The sequence below is a fragment of the Stereum hirsutum genome, assembly GCF_000264905.1.
Source record: "Stereum hirsutum FP-91666 SS1 unplaced genomic scaffold STEHIscaffold_1, whole genome shotgun sequence".
Lineage (NCBI taxonomy): Eukaryota > Fungi > Basidiomycota > Agaricomycetes > Russulales > Stereaceae > Stereum > Stereum hirsutum.
Genome location: NW_006763131.1, coordinates 2101702 through 2122952, shown reverse-complemented (window position 1 = coordinate 2122952; position 21251 = coordinate 2101702). Strand labels below are relative to the sequence as shown.

Genomic DNA, 21251 nt, shown 5'->3' with positions numbered 1-21251 from the left:
CGACACAGAATCGGTTTTGAGGTCACTCAAACTGCTAGTTCCTCCGTTCGCTTCGATCCTCCTGCTAAAAAGGCTAGGCCCATCACATTCCCCCGTGTAAGCCTTCTCTTCTCCTTACTCGGCGCAATGTCGACTGACTACGCTATCCGACTGCAACGAAACGAATAGCCTCATCCAGAGTCTACTATGTCGCCCCACCAGATTAGATGGTAAGCACAAGAAAGGTTCCTCGTTGGTCAAGTGTGAGATCTGAAGTGGATGTATCTAGGGTTGGCCGTCGTTTGAGGCGCTGCTATGGATGGACGGAGTCGACGTTTCAACGCGCACAAGATTGACGTCGTTTATCATTTTACTTTTCTCATAGTCACCCTGCCACCAGCTTTCTTGTCGTGCCGTGCACGTCTTGCTATCACCAGTGCTTTCTTGCTGTCTCTCGCTTGCTTGTTTCCTATATGTCTGCGAAATATCTCGCCTGAATGGACGTCTTGATCATCATGATGTGTTAAATCCGAGCAACAATAATGTGTACATTTGTCCGAGAGCAAAAATAGGTATAGTATTACACAGTATAAGTCCTTCAGCGACCAGCCGGGTGTCAATTGTACGTCGGAGTGAGTTCGGAAACGTTGCATAATATGATGGTGGTGTCGTCGATATGAAAGGGAGGATCTGCTTCCAGATTATCCAGCCGGCTCTGGTCTAGACACATCTCCAGTCGTTCAATGTTAGTCCCTCCGAGCAAATTGCCCAAAACTTCTACGGCTCTATTCTCGTTCTCGCCATTCCACTTTGATTGAATTGGATGCCCGAGTTCCTTCTCCACATACGGGTCGATAGTGTCCTCGAGTAGGGAGGAAACGACCTTACTTGGCTCGGTCGTGGAAGGCGAACCAGGTCGGAAGACGGCTGCGCCGTTTACGATGTTGTCGACACCATCGGAGAAAAGGGTGATAATTGGTTTGTTGTCCCAGAGAGGTTGAAGGTCGACGTATGCCACGGACGGTCTGGCTGTGACATATGGAGGGGTCTTGTTGTGCTCGATGATGGGTGTGAAGTTGCGATGTGTGCTCGGGACATGGCGGAATAGCTTGTCAACATATGCCGACTCGAACTTGAGCCCAAAATCACCAATAGCTGGAGGAAAGGCAGGATACGACGGATAAGTGATGTGCCGACGAGCTGGGAGAGGAAAGGGACAATACACGTACCACGCGTCATCGGAAGATAGTGTAACAGGAGTCCGCTCTTCACGATACCCTTCTCTGTCGATGGATGCGCCATCGCTACCCTAAAGAATTCCTTCGGATCATCCAAGTTATGTAGAGGGTTTAGTCTTTGTGACTCGCGCTTTCCCGTAGAGTCAAGTGAGGACAATGCTATAATTGGCAAGGCAAATCAGTCTGCTATGGAACCGAGACATCAATGCACGACAACAGTCACTTACCGACCGTAGAGTCGCCCACACCAACAGCCCACATAAACCGATGAGTGACGTTGATCAATGCAGCGGCAAGAGTCGTTCCACACCATGCACGCTGCAGGACCTCCGAATGCTCTGCGACCAATGCTCGAGCTTGTTCCTCGGTAAGCTCAGCTGGATTCGGACACAGCTTCTTTACCGCTTGGCCTATACTCTTGTCAAGAGTCCGGATTTCGGTTTGCAGCATCTCACTGACCGAACTGTCCGCCTGGACAACATTGTTACGATCCAGACCATCATGAGCCCTGATGAGGTCTAGTAGTGCGTGGCGTATGCGCTTTGGGAGCTTGTTTGCGGTGTATTCTGCGGTCGCTGTACCACCATGGCCTAATAACTTGATTGAGCACAAGTATAGCATCTCTGTTAGAAGTGGATACCATAAATAAGATAACCATACCATCGCAAACTGCAAGGAAGAGCCACTTCTGCCCAAGTATCTTCCATTCCTCCGTGACCAGTCGATCTTGATTGATCTTCGATTCTTTTGGCTGGAAAGATACAGTCTGTACAGCGATGGAGTTCAACCGGGTAGCTGTCCAGCATTTCTCCAAACGAGCTCGAGTATCTTGTAGGTTCGACATGGTGGTTGCGGAAAGAAGCTGCGGGTGGCGTGTTGTTGTGGCGAAGAGTGGTTCGTTGTGGCTGTGCCCGTGGGAGTGACGTGCGATCGGTGGAGGCTTGCGGCGCGGTGCGTGCCGAACCAGGCTTGCTTCACGCTCCTCCTCAGCCTCGTACTCCTCTCCTCTTCTCCTTGTCCTTCAATTTCTTTCACAAATGTCCAAGCAGCTTCAGTTCAAGCTTGTTCTCCTCGGTCAGCACATATTGCGATTCAATTGGTGCGCTGTTGGTCTCACACTTGTCTATCAGGCGAGTCGGCAGTAGGGAAATCAAGGTATGTCGTAAGACCCGAGAGACATGCAGCCCCTCACTCACGCACGCGTGCGTCTGTAGTTTGGTCCTGCGATTCGTGAAGGACCAATTCGATGATTATCGGGAGAGTACTATTGGAGGTATGATCAGACGAAATCTCTGCACGCGATGTATATTGACCATGACTTGTGTGCGACAGCTGCATTCCTTACTCAGACGGTGAACCTCGACGATGGCATGACAGTGAAGTTCGAGATCTGGTGCGTCTATCTTCCTTATTGATACGGTATAGATTCTTATGCTTGCTTGTAGGGATACCGCCGGACAGGAACGATACAAGGTCCGTCTAACCTATATGATCACCTGTCGTGCGCACTGACCATCCCGCGCCATGCCTTCCTCATTGTTCGGATCAGTCCCTTGTGAGTTCGCCTGCCCATCATTTCTCTTCAGACTCTTTGAACAGTCCTCGCAGGCCCCAATGTACTATAGAAACGCCAACTGCGCAGTGGTCGTATATGACATCACTCAGTCCGCCTCATTAGAGAAGGCTCGCAACTGGATTCGCGAGTTGCAGCGTCAAGCTGACCCGTCCATAGTCATCGCTCTTTGCGGCAACAAGTCGGATTTGGCTGCTCGTCGGCAGGTCACTCAGGAGGAGGCACAGAAGTACGCGGAGGAAGAGGGTCTCATGTGGGCAGAAACAAGTGCCAAGAGTGGCGAGGGTGTATCGGATATCTTCACTGCCATTGGTACGTCCTCTGTCATTGTCTCCATCACAATTTGATCGTTTCTCACATCCGTGTCTCATCGTTCATAGCGAAGAAGCTCCCAACAACTGCACCAGCAGCGTCAAAAACTGGCGCAGGCAGGGCAGGCCCAGCAGGGCGGGCGGGTGTCGACCTCAACAAGCAGCAAGGCGGCGTCGCCAATGCTGATGCGTGCAACTGTTAGAGGGGTACTCTGAACTCATGGCTTTGACTTCGACTGCATCTATGGATCTATTTTTGCCATTCATTGGCCCGCCCTGGATAGACAGGTGGATTCCTCAGTGACTTGCCCTGTTTCCGTTTCGTTTTGTCTGCTACTTTTTCTATTCCATATCCCTGTAGTCTATTAATCTTCATTCATGTGGTTCTGACGCTTTTCTGATACATGCATATATGTGGACTTTACGATCTTTTCTCAGCAAATCCCTTCTAGAGACTATCAGTCAGCATATAAAAAGACAGGCGAAGACGCGAAGTGCGTATCCAGGTACGTATACAGTCTAGAAAGTACAGGAGGAGCCAATCCGTCAAGGCAGGCCCATCGTCCATGATACACATATACATGTACAGAACATACAAAGTCACAAAAGTCGTCTAGAACCCTGCAGCCTCGAGGCCCTTGCGTATATCAGCATGAACAAGTTCAGCCTGCTGCAACTCGTTGCTCCGGACCCAAAACCACCTTTCGTCCTTCGCCGCCGCGAGGGCCATCTGTGCCTCGATGAAACCCATAGCTGATGGGTTCTCCACGAATGCGTAGGCATTACTTTGGAAACGGAGCAGGCTCGCGATGACCTCGAACGACGTCTGCCGTTTCTTAAAGTGGATAAGTATTTGTTCTTTCCCGTAAGGGTGCGTAGGGTAAGATGTGGCGGGGGCGGCAACGGTGTCTGCGTATTCATCGTGGATTCGCTGCAAGTCTCTAAAGAAGGGCGTAGAGGATGGGATGCACGGCATATTTCGGAGGGCATTCAGAGCGGCACGGTAATGGGCGTAGTTGTTGGCGGGGGCGGTGTACTTGAGAAGTGGTGTGAGATGCGGCTCCCGGGTAGCGTGGTTCCAAGTGAAGTGAAGACGACTAATTGGATTGCTCGACAATGCATTTACGATGGCTGTCATAGAGGAGTAATTATGCAGAGTTTTGCATTTCTGTGGACGAGAGTACATTAGAACTTGCTTGAGAGCTATGCATGGGTAAAAGCGATATTATTTACCTCCGCAACACGTATCCAAAAGTCAATGACATGTGCTCGCCTGCTGAGGCCATCAACTGCAAGGATGGTGGCCTTGACCCAATCCTCGAGCTTTTCGCGGATCGCGGCAAAATCCGCGACGTGTATGACGCCGTCGCCCGTATCTGCTTCGATCCAGCGCAAACACTCTTGTGGGCGAATCTTGGAGTAGAGGCGATGCTCGACAAGACAAAGCTGCTGAGCGATATCGAGTGGATCGACGCGGTCCAGCTCGTAGGCGTCGTACTTCCTTAGTTTTGGCTTGCGTGATTTGTTAGGCGGTGAAGAGGTAGTGGCATACGGGAAGGCGTCGGGGTCTGCGAAGGTCTGGAAGGAACATCGTTAGTATGCTATACATGAAGTGGAGAATTTTTGAGAACGAACCAGGCGCTCAAGAGATATCAATATGTGCTTTGCCGTTAGCGACAGCGAAGACGGGTTTTGAATGGACTTCAGGAACCCATCCAGCGCGGGAGGTATGTCCGGGTCTTGATTCAGTAGGTCGAAGTCTTCGAGCCACATCATTAGGACGTCGAGGACCCGCTTCTGCATTGGGCGAAGTCTCTTCTGCTTCCAATCACTGGCTTCGGAGGCGCTCAGGCCCTCGGGTTGCGGGAGCTCGTAGTTGGAGAGGAGAAGATCGAAGACTTGTCTGGCCGTAGCGAATGTGCGGAAGGTGACAAGGAAGGCCCGCCTGAACAATTCTTGCCGAGCTAGGTCTATCACGTCGCGGGAGAGTCAGTCAAGAATGATGTTCGGCTGTGACTTGATACTTACTCAGAGTATCAACCAGGAGGTGTTCCACGAGCGCGGAAAGAGTTCCCGCTATGACGGAGCCATCATTGTCCATCTGGATCTCCTCGTCACGATAAGTTGGTCGTAGGAACCAAGGGAGGTTGGCTTGTGCGATCTTCGCATTATGGAACGCCTGCGCGTCGTCATCGCCGGTAAGTTGCTTGATTTTCCCTAGGCGTCGATGTTGTGGCTTGAACAGCGGGGAAAGGGGTTCATCGGGGCTCTGCAGCTTCAAATATGGCTCTGAGAGGCCTCGAGTGTGTAGTCCATCGACGCTATGCGAGTGTATAAGCGAGGAAAGTTTATCGAGGGACTGTTTGTCGGAGACCAGCACTGGTCGGCGGCGTCTGTTATTACTGCGGGATATTTCTAGAACAGCGGCGCTCGATCGACTACGACCATGGATGGTGGGTCTACCATCAGCGAAGGCCGAATGTGAGGCTGATGAAGACGAAGGTGAAGGGCTGAGAGACAGGGAGGAACAAGTAGAGTGTGATGCATCAGAACACGTAGAGGGACGACGAGAGTCAGACAAGTCTGATGTGCTCGATTCTGCGACCATGAATAGAGGGCCACTGGGGAGAATAGTCGAATCATCTGTGAGTTGCGCCCGCGACACATCGGCACGGGATAGTGATGCGAACGCTGCGGCCTATGGTCACGATAATCAGTATCAAGTCCCTGGATCACGGATGACATCGATGAGGGGTGAGCTTACAACTCGTGTAGCGTTAAACACATTCTGGTCAACCAGGCGGTCCTCCGGTGGACCAAAGGGATCCACGAAGATAGGTGGCGTAGATTTCATTCGTACGAAGGTGTCGTGGTATGAAGGTGGAGGCGAAAGTGCTTCTTGTAATGTCCCTTCCCTTGAACCGCTGTCGATGATGCGAACATAGGCGGCGGGTATCCAGCCCACTTCGACACCGTCATTCCTGGCAGCAGCCCACCATCCAGTCTCCTCCTGCTTGACTACTTGCAGAACGTCACCCTCCTTGAACGAAAGATGGTCGGGATCAGAGGAATCGAAGTCGTATAAGCATAAGACGCCACATATTCGCTCATAAGTTGTCCCAGAGGGAGATTGGAAGCACCAGTTTCCTGATTGGTTGTCCGACCATGAGGAGGAGGAAGTGACTGCTTCAGAGGAATTTTCAGAGAGGCCTCGAGCAGCAGACGTGAGTGGGTCGATGTGAAGTCTCAAAGAGTAGCGAGAGATGCTGGGAGGTGGATGAGGCATAGAGAAAGTGGTAAGGATACGGGTAGACGTCGAGTTGGGTAAGGTGGCCTGGACGCTATATGGGGGGGTATAGGGAGAACAAGTACAGGAGATGGCACCATTGGATGTTTATGATTGCTCCCACAACCATGTGAAACTGTAACGAGGAGGCCAAAACGAGACACTTTCCCGCCTACCATTTGATCTGAACATTCAAGGTACGGTCATCAAGAATCAGTGCTACCTGACGCAAGGTCAGATGTGAGAATCTCATCTTGACAAGGGCCCGAGAGCACGTCGTCGTATGATATGACGGTTACAAGGTGGAAGAAGGCCTAAGGAGAGATAAAGACTCGCTGCTAAGAAGTGGGTGACACTCAAAGCCGTCCCAATACGACTCTCTTGAATTACCTTTTGGGCGCTATATTGACACAGCGTTGAGGGGGATAATGATTGGACAGCGAATGGGGGCCCGTCCAACACAGATTCGCAGATCATTTCGTGTTAGATTGATGAGCTGCCGGTGCCATAGAGCTTGTTTTGCAGTCGCCGCCGCACAGCTCAAGTCGACCGTAGCGCCGCTGCAGTGCATCAAAGATTCGGGAAAGTCGGACAGTTGTTTCAACCGGCGGAATCCATTCCTCGACCGGCCTGGCAAGCTAACCAGTTGAGACGCTACGCCTCAGGACAGCGCCAGAAAACAATAAGGATGTTGGTGTTTCGGTCCATCCAACTTGAATGTCGAGTAGAAGGAAGAAAGTTGGAAGAAAGCGCAAACCATTTTTGGCCTCCGCCAGGTCCAATTCGTTACGATGCTGCCCGGCATGTGCCGAACATACTTATCAGGATCCATCCACTTCAGCCGAACGTTCAACGTTGCAACGCTTACCGCAGTCCCTACTTACATCCATAATGGCACCTTGGAATCCAGCCAAGGCAAAGGCATGTGCTTGCTCTTGTACGACACGATACTCGCTGAATATTTAAACCTTCTGTACCAGGTTCAACTTCGGTAAGTTAGCCTTACATGTACTCCACGCCCTCCGGATCCTTGTGGGGGACACTGCATGTACAGGGTCAGATGGCCTGACATTCCGTATTATAGCTTATCAGTCCAACGATTGAGGACCTCGCAGGAAAAGAAAGAAGCACAAGCAAAGGCGTCACGACGAGAGATCGCCACACTCCTGGAACGTGGGAAAGTGGAATCAGCCCGAATCAAGGTAGAGAACAGTATGTCCGCACGCAATTATTCAATGGTACTACTGATAGTATCTTAACGTACTCTACTTGTAGTTATCAACGAAGATATCCATTTGGAGCTGCTAGAGCTTCTCGAGCTCTACTGCGAGCTTTTAATCGCTCGTTTTGGTCTCCTGGATCAGAAGTGAGCCTAGCTCATCACGGTGACCACACGGGTTCCTAGTCTGAACACTCACACCCATCCTGCTACCCAGTTCTCGGGAACCTGATCCTGCAGTATCTGAAGGGGTATGCTGCTCTCGCATCTGTTATTGGTGCAACCTCTCAGTTCCATGGCGGACAACCTTTTAGGTCTGCAGTATCATTCACGCCGCCCCTCGAACAGAAATCAAAGGTCAGTCTGCCATCTATCTACTCCATATCTCATGGAAAATAAACCCGTGACGGATAGAGCTACATATCTTGCGAGACCTTCTCATGCACAAGTATGGCCGCGAATTCTCTGTCGCTGTGATGGAGAATCGTGATGGTTGTGTAAGCGAACGGGTAAGTATTTCGTACCTATGTAACTGCCCCTGTGCGGCTTCAATAATGTGTGTTGGGTCAGGTCATGAAGAAAATCACGATGGGAATGCCTTCAGCAGCATTAGTCGACGCTTATCTCGCCGAGATCGCCAAGGGGTACAACATTAAGTGGTCGCCACCAAAGGCTGATGATGATGACGGTAGCGATGGAGGTGTCAAAGTTAGCAGACCATCTTCACACCTAGGACCAGCGGATGCCCGAGCTCATCATGACCTTCCTTATCAGGAAGTAGACCAGGATGCAGGCCTCGAGGTCCCCATCGCGGTGAAGTCAGACATCCCAGGTACATCGAAACTTCCGGATCTCCCTCCTGTTGAAGGGGATGAGGGTGCAAAGCAGCCAGCCACAGCCTCTGAACCCCCAGAGGATGACTTTACAGCCTTGGCGAAGCGGTTCGAAGCACTCAAGAAGCGATAGCGAACATAGTGTAAGTCAAGTATAGTATGTTTCTGACGCCCGTTACTAAACGTACAGGATAGGGTGGACAACAACTGTAATCCTAGCGAGTTCGTACTGCGTTTCTCAGCCGCTCGCTTTATCACTTAAATTATCGAGTGGGATGCCATTCTCTACGCCGAGGACGCTCGCTTCGCAGGTCTTTTGAACGTACTCTCCTTCGTATGCTCGTCGATAATTATCCCCGAGTCCGCCTCGTCACTGAAATGTGGCGCGGGTTGCATCATGCATGCCGTATACCTACCCTCCTCATTCCAGGATGCGCAGTTCTACCTCGTCCTATATTCGAAGTCTACATCGGAAACCTAGCCCTTGAAGGCCTTGCGTAAACGTTTGAGCGTTTCAGCTACAGCCGCACGAAAAGGGCTTCCGATGTTCTACTAGAATTTGACACGGATGCCCGTCGACTCCATGCATGAGGGTCTACGAATCTGGACCATCAGAATTCATCCAAATGGGCTGAACAAACAATGAAACCATCTCTTACCTTTCGGGAACGAGTAAAATGTCCGTACTCGCTTCAATGTTCACCATTCGGAAACTTACGTGCAGGAAAGCCTAAGCTTGGATAAAACATTATTGAGCATATATCGTATGGCAGGACCGGTATTCGGACTTGTGTGCTGCTTCGCATGACGTTTAAGGACCCAACGGTGGAGATGTTGAAGGTGGGCTCGGAGATTTTGCGAGCGTGGTGACTCAAGCGACGTAGTCAGAACAAGTTCGGCGTCATCGACCGAGTACAATTACCTTCCTCATCTGGCCGTGGAACGACCGGTGCGTCACATTCATGCAATTCTGACCGGGTGGCCTTTCTCCACCCGCTGTTCCTCCATGGCCCAAACGATGGCCGTTGTACGCTCGAGAGTTCTACCGATTTCTGGATCCGACAACCCCAGACATCCGTCATGTTCAAGTATCGCACGGCGTTTCGTGCGTCATGCCTGATTCAGCCCCTCACTGGACTTGCGCATCCGACGCTTACTCCAGTGCTAAAAATATATATAAGGCTCCTCTTTCATCTCTACATCCTTACTGTAACATCGAGATGCGTTTCTCGTCCTACGCCACGATTGTCTCCTCCGCCTCCCTCGCCTTCGCAGTGCCTGCGAAACGCCAGGCGTCTTCCACTGCGGCTGGCGGTTCGACCTCGACCGTCTCTGCCGTTCCAGGTCCTGTCACCCCTTCACCCGTTCCTGCTCCTGCAGGAGGAATAGGCTTCAATAGCACACCCACTTACAAGCCTATGTCCGACTTCGACTTCCAGTCACTCAATCTTGGTCTCCATCAGGAGCTCATCGAACTCGATCTCTTCCACTACGGGCTTGCCCAATTCTCTTCTCAGGACTTTGAAGATGCTGGTTTAACACCCTCGGACCAATATTTGATTGAGTTCATGGCTGACCAGGAAGTTGGGCATGCCACGATCTTTGAGAATTTTTTGGCCCGTTAGTCCCTCACTCCATGTCATGGTTGTCCTCAAATTATTGCTGATGACTATTGATATACCGCAACCTCACAGCCAATCTCACTCAGCAATGCACGTACTCATATCCTAACTTTACGTCTGTCCGTGATTGGATCGACTTCAGCATGAAAGTCAGTCAATTTCATCTTGGTTTTCGTTCGCTCTTTTAGTTCACGTCTCATCTCCAACTTAGGTCACTCGGTTCGGAGAGTCGGGTACCTTTGGCTTCCTCGCACACCTCAACGCACAAGATATAGCGTCTATGATATTCGACGCCATTGCCACGGAAGCTCGCCAACAAATGGTCTTCCGCCAATTTGAGGGTCTATTCCCCATGCCTGTATGTCCTCAGACCAATGTCCCGTAACTTTCCTACTCATCATCGCTTTCTATTTTTGCAGTTCTGGTTCATCCCCTCCATCACACAGTCCATGCAATGGACTCTGATGCAGCCTTATATTTCATCATGTCCTGCTGGAAACCCGAACGTAACGTGGCCGATCTTCCCGCCCCTCAACATTTTGGTAAGTCCAAGGACTTTTCTCTTTCCGTTTGGTTTTTATAGCTGACAATGTCCGTCACTATTACTAGAACAATCCATACTACCCGGATCTCAACCTCACAGCGGACATCTCCTCGAATGTGACTGCTGTGACATACCCTGGCCGCGTTGTCAAACTCACTTGGGAGGAACCTGGGGCTGTCACTGGATTCAACAAGTCATTCACAACGCAGTCTTCTGCTGGTACAGCGAAGGTACACTCTGCAGTCTCCTTTTATGCTTTTTATTATCATCTATACTGACAAACGTTGTGATCAGTATGCTGCCTGGATCTCGCAACTTAACACGACTTATACGCTATTGGAAGACGTCAATGGCACCAGCGCCTCGACAATTCAGCCATCAGGAGCACTCTTCAACAACGTCACACTGTTCAGCAACAGCACCTTCCCGTTACTAAACGGCACTGTGTACGTCTCATTATCCATCACGCATGGATCTCTTGACTCACGAAACAATATACAACAGGTATCTGTTGATCACAGACGCTGCTCCTTTGGTCACTCCGTATAATTTGTCCCAGATTGAGCCGCACATCGTAGCGGGTCCCGCTCTGTACCAAGTCGGTTGATTCACTGAAAAACAATGTATGCTCCTCGTATATTATGCGGGACGAGAAGGGAGTTAGCTGTACTAGTCATCTGGTGTTACACTGGTTCCTCCCATTTGCGACGACTTTTACTTGCTACATACTGTACTTTATCCCCTGTAACCTATGTCTCTACATTGCAAACTTTGGCTTCCAGCACTGTCAAAATGCATCTCTATCTTCAATCAAATCCGGAAAATATTTGTGAGCTCTAAAATGCAAAGCGCTTACCACACTCTGCGCTGTGTCGTCGAGCGGAGGAAAAGGCGCTAAGCAATTGGGCCACACTCAGGCCACCTTGAAACTAGGCACGGCGTCAGCCGAAACTCCGACAATCCGCGTCATCGGCGCACTGGCTGTTTCTACGCCACATCAATCGTAGCTTCACCATCGTCCCGCCACCGGACGTGGCCAGCTCTTGATCCTTCTGGAGCCTGCTATGGATTTTGTGGATACCATATCCAAAGTCGCTCAGCCAAAATCGACCGATGCCTCTGGTCTATTGGCGGAGCTTGGGCTCGACACGATACCTTCCCGTGAACAGGTCCATCAGAACCTGAATGACCGTCTGCTCGTTCCACGAGAGAGACTTCCTGCAAATTGGCTCAAAGACTATCAGGTGTAAGAAGACGATGTCTCATAATACTTAGAACAATTTACGGCCGTTTACTAATTTTTTCTTGACGATTCTCTCTTTGTCTAGCCATTGGGAGCATCCGCTGGCCATACCTTCGCTATTGCAGAGTTCGCCCTCAATACCGCCCACCACTCTGTCCTTCGTCAGGACGGGGCTAGGTGGGCGTGTTACTGGTTACGCAGAGGTCTGGCATCCAAGCTGAAACTATCCACTGTATTTAACTATCTCACCTTTCGTTCACCCAATACATGTAGGTTCCGGCGCCCACTGTTCAAACCGGATTGACGTCAACATCCATTGACCGTGCGCCAGGCCCAACAAAAAACTTCGTGCGAGGGAAGTCCGGCTTCGTACCCTTCTGGCCTGGTGGTCTCGAGAACCTTGCCGGTGTGACCGAGGATGTGGCAGAAAAGTCTGGCCAAGTCAAAGGGCTACGGACTGTGGCGCCAGGATTGAGTCGTGGACTTCGACTTCCCGGCGATGAGGAAGATCCAGATGTGGTTAACGAGCTTGATGCCCTGGCACAACATGACTTTAACGACGATGTCGCGGTAAGATTTTGATCCACTCTTGGAGATTTTGATGAAAGCTGATCTGACTACTCTCTGTATACAGGATGGCCAGATCCCCGAGTATGCTAACGGTCATATTGATGACTTTGCACCAGCAGCTGGCCCGTCATCGGAGATAGACGATCTTCTACCTACATCTGTAGGACTTTTATTCTTTTTACTTCGACCACAACTACAAGCCTTCACTGACGATATTATCGCTCATGCTAGCGAGCACAACTCAACCCGGTCTCTTCTGCTCGTAGACCGATAAAGCGCGTCAACGTGCAAAAGCGAGACTGGGCGCACGTCGTGGATATCAATAAACCGATGAAGAACTTCCATACCCTGGTCCCTGAAATGGCTCACAAGGTTTTTCTGTCTCTTTTTCTGCTTTGTCTCTCGGATTAAGTGATTTTGACTCACAAATCTACGTCAGTATCCGTTCGAGTTGGATACGTTCCAGAAAGAGGCGGTCTATCATCTCGAGATGGGAGACTCCGTCTTCGTTGCCGCTCACACTTCAGCCGGAAAGACCGTCGTGGCAGAGTATGCTATCGCGCTCGCCGAGAAACATATGACCAGGTACTTCCCATGCTTCTTCCTGACATTCATCATCTTTTGGTTTAGATCTGACAAAAACAGAGCCATCTATACCTCACCCATCAAAGCGCTCTCGAACCAAAAATTCCGAGACTTCAAACAGACATTCTCGTCCAGCTCTGTTGGTATCCTGACGGGAGACGTGCAGATCAATCCGGAGGCGAATTGTCTTATTATGACAACAGAGATTTTGAGAAGCATGCTTTACAAGGGTGCAGATCTTATTCGGGATGTGGAGTTTGTGATATTCGATGAGGTGCACTATGTCAATGATGCCGAGGTAATCTTCCTTTCTGTCTTGCTCTCCTGTCGTGTCAGGCTCGAATGGTCCATTGACTGTGTGGCCTATGATAGCGCGGTGTAGTATGGGAAGAGGTCATCATCATGCTACCAGACCACGTCAACATCATCCTACTCTCCGCAACTGTGCCCAACGCAAAAGAATTCGCAGATTGGGTCGGGTGCGTATCTTTGACATCCAATTCACCCCTCAATCGACTGATATTCGCGTTACCCATTACACTACAGCCGGACGAAGAAAAAGGACATATACGTCATCTACACCGCTAAACGTCCCGTCCCTCTCGAACACTACCTCTGGGCCGGACGCGAGATGCACAAGATCGTCGACGCAGACCGAAATTTCCTGGGCCTAGGGTTCGTCCTTTCCACCTTGCAACCTCTCTCCCATGTAAATCTGACCTACTGAAACGGATGGGACACTAAAGGTACAAAGAAGCGGGCGAAGCACTCCGTCGAAAACAGGACAAGGAGCGTGAAGCAGCCGGGATGCCTCCCGTCCAACGTGTAGGCGCACGCGGGGCTGCACCTCAAAGAGGAGGCGGTCAACGTGGCGGTGGGAGAGGAGCTCCCACTGGCCGGGGAGGCCCTGCTCGAGGAGGTCCGCGAGAAGGTGGCGGTGGAGGTGGAGGTGGTTTCACTAGGACGTTCAATGCGGTAGACAAAAGTCTGTATGTCCACCTGCTGGGACATCTGCGGAAAAAGTCGTTGCTCCCTGTGGTCGTGTTCACGCTGTCGAAGAAACGGTGCGAGGAGAATGCAGGGACGCTTTCGAATGTGGATTTGTCGACTGCGGTAGAGAGGAGTGAGGTGCATGTGGCGATTGAGAAGGCGGTTTCGAGGTTGAAGGGTGAGTGATGACTACCTTTTTGTTCCTGTTGTTTTCATTTTTGAGATGGGTTGGTGGTTATCTAGGGTCGGATAGAAAGCTACCACAGATCGGGAGGATGAGGGATTTGCTGTCGAGAGGGATTGGTGTGCACCATGGTGGATTACTGCCGATCGTTAAAGAGGTAGAGTCTTAGTCTTCTGGTGTCGCATTCACCCCCCTTCCTTACTGACGGGTCTATAGGTCGTAGAGATTCTGTTCGCCAGAGGACTCGTCAAAGTTCTATTTGCAACCGAAACGTTCGCCATGGTAAGCCCCGCTTCAATTTCCCATATTGATTCACAACACTCTTCCTCAATTTCATTCGCTCCGCTCAGGGCGTTAACATGCCAGCCAAATGCGTTGTCTTCTCTGGTATCCGAAAACACGATGGAAAGAGCTTCCGCGACATTCTCCCCGGAGAATACACCCAAATGGCCGGCCGAGCAGGTCGTCGAGGGTTAGACCCAACCGGGACAGTGATCATCGTAACGAATGATAACCTCCCCGAGGTACGTCTCCTCGTTTCTCATTCACAGGTCGTGAACGTCACCCTCATAAGTCTGATCGCGGTTTATCATAACTAGCAAACGACGTTGAACACCATGATCCTCGGCACGCCTGGGAAACTCAACTCGCAGTTCCGGTTGACGTATAATATGATACTGAACCTGCTGCGAGTGGAGGCTCTCAAGGTGGAGGAGATGATCAAGCGGAGTTTTTCGGAAAATGCGTCGCAGAAGCTGTTGCCTGACCAGCAGAAGCAGGTGATCGAAGTGAGTCTGCTATCTCTGCTGCTGGGGGTGCTGTCTGACTCGATATGGCATCAACAGAACGAGAAGGTGCTACAGAAGATGCCTAAGCTCGAGTGTGACATCTGTTTAGAGGATATCAGCACCTACTACGACGTTTCAGCCGATCTGGTCTATATAAACCAGGAGTTGATTTCCACAGCCTCTGGGCATCCTCAGGGTATCAAATCATTGTCGGCAGGACGGGTCGTCATCCTACGCGACGGAGTGAGTCCTTCTAACCTCTCTATCGATATTACATCACATACGAGCTGAGAGTGTCATAGCACTTCCGCTTCAGCGCGGCTGTTTTGTTGAAGTCGATACCGGGGAGTAATAAGGTAAAGACGTATTGTGTTCTAGCTTTGGTGGATCAGGAAACGAAGGAGGGCAAGCATGGTACGTGTTCAGATTATGGTTGGGTTGGTATGCAACATGCGCAGACTCCTCGTTACAGACCTCGATCTCCAAAGTGTACCTCCTCGGGTGCTTCCCACACCTCAATCGCTCGCGGTCCAAGATGGCGTCTACGACCTGAGATTTATCCCTCTCACGAGTATATCCATGGTCACCAGTCGAATGATTAAGGTCGACGTGGACGGCATCGTGGAGAAACATTCGAAGACCAGAATGACGGACGCCATACTCGCACTCGACACTATAGTCAAAGAATGGATCTCATCCGGTGCTGTTCCCGAAGTGGACTGGCGAATACGTTCTTTTGATTTCCAGCAGATGCTACGAGAAAAAGACAGGTTGCTCAGACGAGTTGAGAACCCGGCTTGTCTGTTGTGTGCGGACTTTAACCATCATGTACGTGTTCTTGTACTCGTTCCCCTGTTAAACGAGGCGGACTGACTGACGAGAGGGACAGTACACTATTCTTCATGCAGAGAAGGTGCTCCGGGCAAACATTGCTAACCTGAAGCTGGCCATATCGGACCAGAATTTGGAGTTGATACCGGATTACGAGCAACGGATAGGGGTGCTGCAGGAGCTTCAATTCATTGACCAGAACTCAACGGTGCTTTTGAAGGGAAGGGTGGCATGTGAGGTTTGTGGTGTGGTTCATTTCCTACCACCACGCATACATGCTAATACCGCCACAGATCAACTCTGCGAACGAGCTCATCCTCACGGAGCTCATCCTGGAAAACACACTGGCCGCATACGAGCCGGAAGAGGTCGTCGCGCTGCTCTCCTGCTTCGTGTTCCAGGAAAAGACAGAAGTCGAGGCGGTCTTCCCACCCAAACTGGGCGAAGGACGGGACAAGATCCTCGCGATCGCGGACCGGGTTGGAGCGGTGCAGGACCGACACAAGGTCCCAGCGGACGACTTCCGATCGAGTCTGAAGTTTGGATTGATGGAAGTCGTGTATGAGTGGGCAAAGGGCATGGTCAGTGCTTCTTTGCGCTCCGACACCACTCTTGTCATCGTGACGAACGGTTTGCTGACCGTTTTGAATGCCGATGTGCAGCCATTTGAACAAATCACGGCTCTGACGGATGTGGCAGAGGGAACGGTGGTGCGTGTGATCACGCGCTTGGACGAGACGTGCAGGGAAGTGCGGGACGCGGCGCGGGTGATTGGAGACGCAGACTTGATGAAGAAGATGGAAGAAGCGCAGATCAAGATCAAGAGGGACAGTGAGTCCCGTCTCCTTTTTTTTTTGTACTGTTGGTGTAATACTAACGGGCTTGATGCAGTTGTATTCGCTGCTAGCTTGTATTTCTAAATGTATCCTAGGACTGAGCATCCAGTGTAGCGTTATGTGGCCAAAATGAAGCCTATTCACGATGGGCTGCAGGGAGCCTCGGGACCGATGAGACGTGCTCCTCCGTCGATCAGGTCTGACGGGAGCGCACGCCACACGGCGCCACCCTCGGAAGCGAGTAAGCAGGCGAGCAGACACTGAAGCGGACGGTCGATTCACGTTTGAACAGCGTCGGTTTGTCTTCCGCGTCATCTTCTATTCTTCTGGGCCACTTCCTTCTCTCCGAGACCTGCTCCCCATCTCCGTGAACTCTAATGCTTCCTCGTCCAAATCCATTCATAAGACGACCAAAGTCCCCTCGTCATTCCCACCGTCCTCCTCCCCACAAACCTCACCGTAGTCATCTCTTGACATCGCTCTCATCGTCTACCTTCTTTTACATCTTTCATCTCTCACCCACTCACCCACTCTCTCTCTAATAAACGACATGCCAGCCATTCGTCGGAAGCGCTCCTCGGCTGGCTCTCGTTCCTCTGTATCTACTAACGGCGACGACGTCGGTACATCTTCATTCAGCAAAACTGGTCTACCCTCTCCGACGCAATCTCGTCCTCCGTCTCCTTTTGCGCTCCCGGCTTCACACCGCGCCGAAATACCCTCTGCCCCTGTCTCTACCCAGCGCCGTCGTGTCAACCCCGAGTCTCTTGCTGCTCGTCTCGGTCCAGAGGTCGTCGCCGAGCTCGAGAAACACATTGAACCCGGAAACATCGAGATGCCTTCTTTCGCCGTCAGGCGCGCTGTCCAGGTCAAATTCAGCATCGATCGGCGTCACATCTATGACTTCTACCACAGCAAAGGCTTGCGATGCTTAAAAGACGAAAAAGTGCCTGCGAAGGCCACCAGCTTCGCCGAGGCATGCTCACCATCATTATCTGCTTGTACCTCGTACTCATGCTCATGTGTAGCGCGGGCGACTCGTACGAAACGCCATCCCTACTCCTCCTACCAGCCCAAAGCCGTATCCACAGAAGAGGCGACGCGCAGCGGCTGTTCTCGCTGAAGCAGTTCTCATCAAACCTCCTCGTCCGACTCGTGCTCAGATCGGTATCATGCGCTCGGTCCAGCCTGCTCTTTCTCCGTCACCTAGCAGCTCTTCGTCTTCCTCCGACTCTTCCTCCGACTCTGACTCTGACGACTCAGTCGAACCGATGGAGACCGAAAAGTCGACCAAAACCACAGACTCTTTATCTAGGAAGGAGACTCCCTCTCCCCCTGACCCCGCCACCATACTTGCCTGGAAATCTTTCGCCGACTCGTTGTACCCTTGCGATAAGTCTGCACACGACCTCTGGCTCGATACCGTCTCGTCCCTTTGCGACAGACCTGATCTTGATCTCGACCAACTCTGGGATCCGTACACTTTCCATCCAGAATTTGATACGCCGTCTCTCTCACAGGACGATCGCAAGGGGACTTATCAGTGGTTCGATAGAGTCATCGGTCCAGCCCGAGGTGTCCAAGAGAGCGTAGGAAGCTACCACGCGTACATGGAACGTCAACGACACTCCTACCTGGACTCTTTCTTCTCCGAGGCGCCTCGACCCAGCCTTGCCCACCTCCGGACGCCATCTGTCGAACCCTTCCGCGGTTGGATCAAGAGCTCCGGCTCGTTTGTCCCACAAAGACTGGTCCCTTCGCCGTCACCCGCTACACGTCATGAAAGCAGACTCGCCTCCAGACAGAGTGGCGCCTCTACGGGTTCCCTCAACGTTCCGACCTCCATCTCTTCGATGCACCACTCGCTCTCATATCCTCTGATCAACCTCCCCGAGGACGACGCTATGCGGATGGAGGGGCCTGTCACGCAGCTTACGTCTTGGTCTATCCTCCCAGTACAAGCTGACGCTGGTTCCGCCCCGAACAAAAACTTGGCTATGGGTTCAACTATTGGTGTGGCGGGGGCTCCGGGCTCAATCTACCCCTTTGGCAAGGTCGAGGGGCACGGCCGCGACTCGGAGGTGATGGGTGGTCGTGAGCCTTTGTTGCCGATGAAGCCTTTCAATCGAGGCCGAACCTACTCTGCCAATGGTTATTTCTGAGGTATGTCGAACTCGTTTTGAGGCAGTGAATCAACGGACGAGCGCTGACGGGGCCCCCTATTCTAGTTTGCGTCGTAGAAAAGTCTCACTGGTATCACTGGCATCTTCAACTCTCATCCGGCTCCTCAAATCGCATCTTTTCGTTTTCTCTTTTCTTCTTTGCGTTACATCCAAAAGGCCTTGTTTCTCCGATATCCACCACTCGCCACCCACTGTATAATGCCCTCCTCATACATTATCCTTCCAGTATATTCACCCTCCAACATCCATCGTGTCTGGTTTGTCTGCCCTTCGACGCTCCCCTCTTTCCAATAGTAATAGTATTGTTTCCTCTACTGCGTGTTACGGGCTCCCTTGAGTTTCCCTAATTGGTTATCCTTTAGACTCGACTCTTTTTCCCGTTCATGGTTCCATGGCTGGTCGTGTGTGTTCCTCACTTGATTGTTTGATATACCTATGTTCAAGCTTCTCGCCACCCGTCTTTCTTCCCGCATGTTGTTCCCTGATACATACGAGTATGAAGCAGTTTGTTTTTTGATTCCGCCTGATCATGTATCATAGTATTCGGATCTGGCATAGACGGATTACATTGTTGTGTAGGTAATACAAAAAGGGCAGATAAGTATCTGGAGAAGATCGATGTATGTAGAACGAGAAGAAAAACTCTACGATACAGTGTACTTGGGAAGACCACGTCGTGATTTGAACACGAGACCCTGCGATCTGCAATCGCATGCTCTAACCACTGAGCTACGCAGTCGCGGAGCAAAGTTAGCGGGGATACATCATGGTCCATGGATCATATATTGTTTGATATGATTATTGAGTTCAGCCGCTGTAGGCTGCAAACCGAGAAATTTATCGCTGTAATGCGCTTTCGAGGCGATGGCATCCACGGCCACATGAAGGAGAATTACAGTCGCAACTGAAACAATGTGTTAAATTTTCGATCCTTTCAGTCTAAGTCTAAGTACTTGGCTGACACAAGGAACAAGGTTAAGATTCGAACAGGAAAGTCGGAGGCGTGATGTGCTGGAATGCTACTAGTAATACACTGTGATCATGATGTGGAGCTATTGGTGAACATGAGACATGTGTGGATGTGGAGATGCACTAGAGACAAGTCCTCAGATTAGCGGGGAGTTTGGTGGAGTGGATACTAGTCGGAGGGTGAAACGGGAGCTTGATGTTGATGAAAGAGTTTATATTCTTGGGCGCCTTCGAGTTAGGAATCCGAGTTGTCAAAGCGCAGGTACGGTGTCTCTGTAAGTTCCCTAAATCGCGACGATTAGCATACACATTAGACGATCTGAGCAACTGGACCGTTATTGTGTCCTTGGGCACCTCCATGTCAGGAATCCGAGTCGTCAGAGCGCAGGTACAGCGTCTCCATAAGTCCCAAAGATCGCTACAATTATACACAGTAGACAACGAGAGCAGCCGTTACCCAGATTGAAGCAGGCCTAATACACAGTAGAACGACCCGAGCAACTGTACCGTTATTATACACTTGGGCGCCTCCGAGTCAGGAATTCGAGTCGTCAAAGCGCAGGTCCAGTGTTTCCGTAAGTTCCCTGAATCGCGACAATCACGCACAGTAGACGACGAGAGCAACCGTTACCTAGAAGGAGGAGACTCATACGCAGTATACGACCCGAGCAACCCAGAGGCGTTCTCAGCGTCTCACTGTAACTGAAGGATCAGACAGAACAGAACAGGACAGATAGATGTATCAAGAGAGACGAGCGATCCGGCGCGCGTCGCCTTGGATGTGAACAGTAAGTTGATGATGCTGATGCTTAAGAAGTCGAAAGTTCCCGACTGGTGTTGAGATAAGGACGGCCTTTTCGTGGTGAGGAAGCGAGGGGTTAAAGCTGTCACAGAGCAGTGATGTAGCACATGCCGTGGGTACTTGAGTTCCCAAGCTTCGAGCGGCAAGAACAGGTCCGACGACGGGTAAGGTAAGGTAAGGTAAGTTTATTCGGGGTACAAAATGGGCCCTTAAGGACCAATACCCTTATCCGCAGGAATACATGTACAAATATACACTACGAAACAGCGCGGTATCCTTTACCGCTGTGATACCCACAATGAACTGTGATATAATTGTATCTACTAGATAACATCGGGCCTCTCACGGGTTCCAGAACCTACTGTAAGTACTACGAGACCATACAACATGACTTAGCCAGAGAGAGCAATGACCGTATAAAAACCCATTGGGAAAAATTGGTGGATCTCTCATGGTAATATGTTGTGGGTCTCGCAATACTTGCAAGCGTACCTTGTATTCGGAGGACGCTGAGAACGATATATTTTCAATGGTGTGTACACCCATAATCGTGGGTGACAACACAATTACGCCACCTTGAAAGAACTGTGTGGCGGCCGGTGAGTACGGTGAGGACCGGAGTGTCTCGGGATGTCTCGGGCAACATCGGACGACGCCAACAACAC

At 51.0% G+C, this 21251-nt stretch overlaps 7 protein-coding genes and 1 non-coding gene across 8 annotated transcripts; 5 read left to right on the top strand and 3 right to left on the bottom strand.

The window, feature by feature from the left end:
* Positions 1–487: 487 nt before the first annotated feature.
* Positions 488–2061, bottom strand: STEHIDRAFT_136292 (protein serine/threonine phosphatase 2C; the record flags this gene model as incomplete). The annotated part of the gene is made up of 4 exons (XM_007298760.1): positions 488–1134; positions 1209–1376; positions 1445–1807; positions 1878–2061. 4 exons carry the CDS (start codon positions 2059–2061, stop codon positions 596–598), a joined length of 1254 nt encoding a protein of 417 aa, XP_007298822.1. The 3' UTR covers positions 488–595.
* Positions 2062–2254: 193 nt separating this feature from the next.
* STEHIDRAFT_151703 (GTP-binding protein RAB5) lies at positions 2255–3304 on the top strand (the record flags this gene model as incomplete). Its single annotated transcript, XM_007298759.1, has 8 exons — positions 2255–2291; positions 2348–2372; positions 2432–2490; positions 2550–2610; positions 2663–2690; positions 2767–2772; positions 2826–3102; positions 3171–3304. 8 exons carry the CDS (start codon positions 2255–2257, stop codon positions 3302–3304), a joined length of 627 nt encoding a protein of 208 aa, XP_007298821.1.
* Positions 3305–3714: 410 nt separating this feature from the next.
* Positions 3715–6400, bottom strand: STEHIDRAFT_89321 (ras GEF; the record flags this gene model as incomplete). The annotated part of the gene is made up of 5 exons (XM_007298221.1): positions 5866–6400; positions 5130–5799; positions 4737–5071; positions 4335–4679; positions 3715–4269 (listed from the first exon to the last, which is right to left on the bottom strand). Exons 1-5 carry the CDS (start codon positions 6385–6387, stop codon positions 3715–3717), a joined length of 2427 nt encoding a protein of 808 aa, XP_007298283.1. The 5' UTR covers positions 6388–6400.
* Positions 6401–7433: 1033 nt separating this feature from the next.
* On the top strand, positions 7434–8572 carry STEHIDRAFT_46849 (DUF292-domain-containing protein; the record flags this gene model as incomplete). Its single annotated transcript, XM_007297960.1, has 6 exons — positions 7434–7599; positions 7663–7753; positions 7824–7857; positions 7921–7963; positions 8021–8115; positions 8177–8572. 6 exons carry the CDS (start codon positions 7434–7436, stop codon positions 8570–8572), a joined length of 825 nt encoding a protein of 274 aa, XP_007298022.1.
* Positions 8573–9659: 1087 nt separating this feature from the next.
* STEHIDRAFT_143751 (Rds1 protein) lies at positions 9660–11354 on the top strand (the record flags this gene model as incomplete). The annotated part of the gene is made up of 8 exons (XM_007298758.1): positions 9660–9753; positions 9784–10059; positions 10134–10210; positions 10273–10419; positions 10481–10603; positions 10671–10835; positions 10900–11051; positions 11110–11354. The coding sequence occupies 8 exons, from the start codon at positions 9660–9662 to the stop codon at positions 11210–11212; spliced, it is 1137 nt and encodes a 378-aa protein (XP_007298820.1). The 3' UTR covers positions 11213–11354.
* A 286-nt stretch (positions 11355–11640) lies between these two features.
* Positions 11641–16756, top strand: STEHIDRAFT_89312 (antiviral helicase). Its single transcript, XM_007298220.1, has 21 exons — positions 11641–11851; positions 11934–12051; positions 12122–12418; positions 12483–12578; positions 12650–12790; positions 12858–13003; positions 13064–13301; positions 13376–13482; positions 13550–13678; positions 13750–14171; positions 14237–14334; positions 14394–14459; positions 14528–14701; positions 14777–14965; positions 15023–15208; positions 15268–15379; positions 15438–15793; positions 15855–16034; positions 16090–16377; positions 16459–16627; positions 16688–16756. The coding sequence occupies exons 1-21, from the start codon at positions 11670–11672 to the stop codon at positions 16714–16716; spliced, it is 3723 nt and encodes a 1240-aa protein (XP_007298282.1). The 5' UTR covers positions 11641–11669; the 3' UTR covers positions 16717–16756.
* Positions 16757–17182: 426 nt separating this feature from the next.
* Positions 17183–18794, top strand: STEHIDRAFT_151699 (uncharacterized protein; the record flags this gene model as incomplete). The annotated part of the gene is made up of 2 exons (XM_007298757.1): positions 17183–17578; positions 17661–18794. The coding sequence occupies 2 exons, from the start codon at positions 17183–17185 to the stop codon at positions 18792–18794; spliced, it is 1530 nt and encodes a 509-aa protein (XP_007298819.1).
* Positions 18795–19481: 687 nt separating this feature from the next.
* STEHIDRAFT_t6 lies at positions 19482–19554 on the bottom strand. The gene has a single exon. It is a non-coding gene; the product is annotated as a tRNA-Cys (tRNA).
* Positions 19555–21251: the final 1697 nt, after the last annotated feature.